Below are 5,000 nucleotides of genomic sequence, written 5' to 3' on the forward strand. Positions count from 1 at the left end.
AGTCACCCAGCAGAAAGATCTTGTCATTCCTGGAGATGTGGTGAAGGGCCTCATCTAGTGACTGGTACAAGCAGCCCTTTGCCTCATTTTCAGATGGTAACGTTGGTGCGTATGCACTGAGAAGAGTAGCATAATGCATCTTGGGGGATATGGAGAGACATGAGCCTTTCACTTATGCCTACAGGCGTTTCGGTGAGGCTGGGTAAAAGGCTGTTCTTAACTGTCAGTCCCACACCGAGCTGATGTTGTCCACCCGGGGGGGGGGACCTTTACAGAAGAAGGTGGAGCCGCCTCCCTCCTCTTTCAGGGAACCTTCATACAGGACCCTGGTCTCTCACTCAGGGCAGCAATGTCAATGTTGTAGCGCCTTAGTTCTCCGGTGTATCATTATTATTGTCAGTGTCCAAAAGAGTCCTGATGTTCCATGTCGCCAGTTTCAGACAAATTATTTTCTTAATCATTTTTCGACAGCTGAGTGGAACTCACTATAGGTGTGGTAGCCTATCCAGTAAGGAGTGAGTGGGTCATTTTTAGGCCACCTTTTCTAGGCCTCTCCCCAGCTGGGTGTAGCTCCTAAATAGGGCTGCTCAGTCACACAGGGGTCTACCGAGAGCAGCTGCCACTCAAGTCCCAACTGCTGGCGACCATAATAGTCCTGTACCGCTGGTGTGCAGGGCTCTGATTAAGGGCTCCCGGTCCATTCAGTTTTGCCCCATCACCAGACACCCCAATGCCACCAGACTTCAGTCCGGTTTCCAGTTGATTGCTTCACAGAGGTCAGAAGTGGCCAGTGCCCCTGTGACAACAATTTTGGACCCCCTTGTGGCCCCCCTAAATGTGGAGTATGAAATCATTTTTACGGAAGTAATTTTTGCTATCGTTCTTTTTTTACATCCGTTATCAGACAGTGGCAACGATGATGATTATGAACATGGTCTTTTGCCTGCTAATGCCTGCAATGCAGTGAAGAAAACGATATGACAACAATAACGTCTAATGTAACTGGCCCCTCTAACAGTACAACTGGCCCCAGCTTGAAATGGTCTAGAACCGCCACTGCTGCACAAAGGAAGTTATTTCATGTGTCGCTGAGGGTGTGCAATCCCCAACAACACTACTTCATTGTAGGAAGGTGAATTCCAGTGGCAACACACACACACACGCATAAATCATTAAATAATGAAAGAAAGAAAGGACAAGCAAAAAAAAACACAAAGAAACAAGGAAACAGAGCAACAGAGAGACTAGTGAACCAGCAAAGGACAACTCCAGCTAAGAGACGTAATCACCCAGAGGACCACGTGACCCACGATGCCTAGCTCCAGCTAAGAGATGTAATCACCCAGAGGACCACGTGACCCACGATGCCTAGCTCCAGCTAAGAGATGTAATCACCCAGAGGACCACGTGACCCACGATGCCTAGCTCCAGCTAAGAGATGTAATCACCCAGAGGACCACGTGACCCACGATGCCTAGCTCCAGCTAAGAGACGTAATCACCCAGAGGACCACGTGACCCACGATGCCTAGCTCCAGCTAAGAGATGTAATCACCCAGAGGACCACGTGACCCACGATGCCTAGCTCCAGCTAAGAGATGTAATCACCCAGAGGACCACGTGACCCATGATGCCTAGCTCCAGCTAAGAGATGTAATAATCTGGAGGACCACGTGACCCATGATGCCTAGCTCCAGCTAAGAGATGTAATCACCCAGAGGACCACGTGACCCATGATGCCTAGCTCCAGCTAAGAGATGTAATCACCCAGAGGACCACGTGACCCACGATGCCTAGCTCCAGCTAAGAGATGTAATCACCCAGAGGACCACGTGACCCACGATGCCTAGCTCCAGCTAAGAGATGTAATAATCTGGAGGACCACGTGACCCATGATGCCTAGCTCCAGCTAAGAGATGTAATCACCCAGAGGACCACGTGACCCACGATGCCTAGCTCCAGCTAAGAGATGTAATAATCTGGAGGACCACGTGACCCATGATGCCTAGCTCCAGCTAAGAGATGTAATAATCTGGAGGACCACGTGACCCATGATGCCTAGCTCCAGCTAAGAGATGTAATAACCTGGAGGACCACGTGACCCATGATGCCTAGCTCCAGCTAAGAGATGTAATAATCTGGAGGACCACGTGACCCATGATGCCTAGCTCCAGCTAAGAGATGTAATCACCTGGAGGACCACGTGACCCATGATGCCTAGCTCCAGCTAAGAGATGTAATAATCTGGAGGACCACGTGACCCATGATGCCTAGCTCCAGCTAAGAGATGTAATCACCCAGAGGACCACGTGACCCATGATGCCTAGCTCCAGCTAAGAGATGTAATAATCTGGAGGACCACGTGACCCATGATGCCTAGCTCCAGCTAAGAGATGTAATAATCTGGAGGACCACGTGACCCATGATGCCTAGCTCCAGCTAAGAGATGTAATAATCTGGAGGACCACGTGACCCATGATGCCTAGCTCCAGCTAAGAGATGTAATCACCCAGAGGACCACGTGACCCATGAGGCCTAGCTCCAGCTAAGAGATGTAATAATCTGGAGGACCACGTGACCCATGATGCCTAGCTCCAGCTAAGAGATGTAATAACCTGGAGGACCACGTGACCCATGATGCCTAGCTCCAGCTAAGAGATGTAATAATGTGGAGGACCACGTGACCCATGATGCCTAGTTCCAGCTAAGAGATGTAATAACCTGGAGGACCACGTGACCCATGATGCCTAGCTCCAGCTAAGAGATGTAATAATGTGGAGGACCACGTGACCCATGATGCCTAGCTCCAGCTAAGAGATGTAATCACCCAGAGGACCACGTGACCCATGATGCCTAGCTCCAGCTAAGAGATGTAATCACCCAGAAGACCACGTGACCCATGATGCCTAGCTCCAGCTAAGAGATGTAATCACCCAGAGGACCACGTGACCCATGATGCCTAGCTCCAGCTAAGAGATGTAATAATCTGGAGGACCACGTGACCCATGATGCCTAGCTCCAGCTAAGAGATGTAATAATCTGGAGGACCACGTGACCCATGATGCCTAGCTCCAGCTAAGAGATGTAATAATCTGGAGGACCACGTGACCCATGATGCCTATCTCCAGCTAAGAGATGTAATCACCCAGAGGACCACGTGACCCATGATGCCTAGCTCCAGCTAAGAGATGTAATAATCTGGAGGACCACGTGACCCATGATGCCTAGCTCCAGCTAAGAGATGTAATAATCTGGAGGACCACGTGACCCATGATGCCTAGCTCCAGCTAAGAGATGTAATAATCTGGAGGACCACGTGACCCATGATGCCTAGTCTTTGTTACATGAACACAAAGCAATTTCCACTGACCTTTCTAGATGTGCATTGGAACTAAATGAGCAGAGTTAAACATGCCCCACGGCTTCATTGCTGAAGAGATTACACTTCCCATAATTGCTTTTGGCTATCTAGTGCCATTTCTTTTTTTTGTAATTAAAGTGATTTAAAATATTAATAACCACCAACACACACACACACACACACACGCTCATACATACACATACACACATTTCTGCTCATGCATACACACACGCACATACATTTCTACATATGCACAAACACAAACACACACAGATATACATGGATGTTCACAAATGCTGTACACACAAACACACACACACACACACACACACACACACACACACACACACACACACACACACACACACACACACACACACACACACACACACACACACACACACTGATCTCCCTCTCTCTCCCTATAACCTCTATCTCTCTCCCTATCCCTCCCTCTCTCTCCCTATCTCTCTATCTCTCTCTCCCTATCCCTCTCTCTCTCTATCCTTCTATCACTCTCTCCCTCTCACTATCCATCTCTCTCTCACTCTCCCTCTCCCAGTCAAGTTCTTCCACACCAATCTCGACAAACCATTTCTTTATGGACCTCACTTTGTACACGGGGGCATTGTCATGCTGAAACTGGAAAGGGCCTTCCCCAAACTGCCCCTGTTGGAAGCACAGAATCGTCTAGAATGTCATTGTATGCTGTAGCGTTAAGATTTCCCTTCATTGGAACTAAGGGGCCTATCCCAAACCATGAAAAACAGCACCTGACCATTATGCCTCACCAACCAAACTGTACAGTTGGCACTATGCATTTGGGCAGGTAGCAGTCTCCTGACATCCGCCAAACCCAGATTTGTCCGTCGGACTGCCAGATGGTGAAGTGTGATTCATCACTCCAGAGAAGGTGTTTCCACTGCTCCGGAGTCCAATGGTGGCGAGCTTTACACCACTCCAGCCGACACTTGGCATTACGCATGGTGATCTTAGGCTTGTGTGCTACTGCTTGGCCATGGAAACCCATTTCATGAAACTCCCGACAAACAGTTACTGTACTGACGTTGCTATCAGAGACAGTTTGGAACTCGGTAGTGAGTGTTGCAACCGAGGACAGATGATTTTTCGGCAGTCCCGTTCTGTGAGCTTGTGTGGCCTACCACTTCGCGGCTGAGCCGTTGTTGCTTCCTAGACATTTCGACTTCTAAATAACAACACTTACAGTTGACCAGGGCAGCTCTAGCAGGAAATACATTGAACAAACAAATGAACTAGTGAAGCCCACAGCCATATGACGTAGCCAGATCAGGGCCTAACAACTCAGAGTACTCTATTCTGTTCTGAAATAAACTACATTTTCTTCATATCATGTTTCTTTAGACCTGTCTAAAATAAATAAGGGATTTGTGTGATGGTGTAGGCTATATTACATGGATTTATTAAACTTTTTCAAATGTAGATGTGGAAGACAGGAGATGCTAAACGTGTTTATGTTAATTAACGGGCAATTACCGTGAGACCGGCAGTTATTTCCTTGACAATCACCTGCTGACAAAATTTCATGACCGTCATAGACCTAATTGAGGCGTGTCCTTTACACTATAGAGAGGGACAGGAGATAGGACACATTGAGGCTG

At 48.1% G+C, this 5,000-nt stretch overlaps 1 protein-coding gene across 1 annotated transcript in view; it reads left to right on the top strand.

Moving 5' to 3' along the window:
* The first annotated feature begins 149 nt into the window (after positions 1–149).
* LOC106612130 (teneurin-2) overlaps positions 150–5,000 on the top strand; it is a 211,840-nt gene continuing 206,989 nt past the window's right edge. Inside the window, exon 1 of the mRNA XM_082955517.1 lies at positions 150–202. Within this exon, the coding sequence (XP_082811643.1) occupies positions 150–202 (53 nt within the window). The remainder of the gene's footprint in view (positions 203–5,000) is intronic.

The sequence above is a fragment of the Salmo salar genome, chromosome 09, assembly GCF_965601325.2.
Source record: "Salmo salar chromosome 09, fSalSal1, whole genome shotgun sequence".
NCBI lineage: Eukaryota > Metazoa > Chordata > Actinopteri > Salmoniformes > Salmonidae > Salmo > Salmo salar.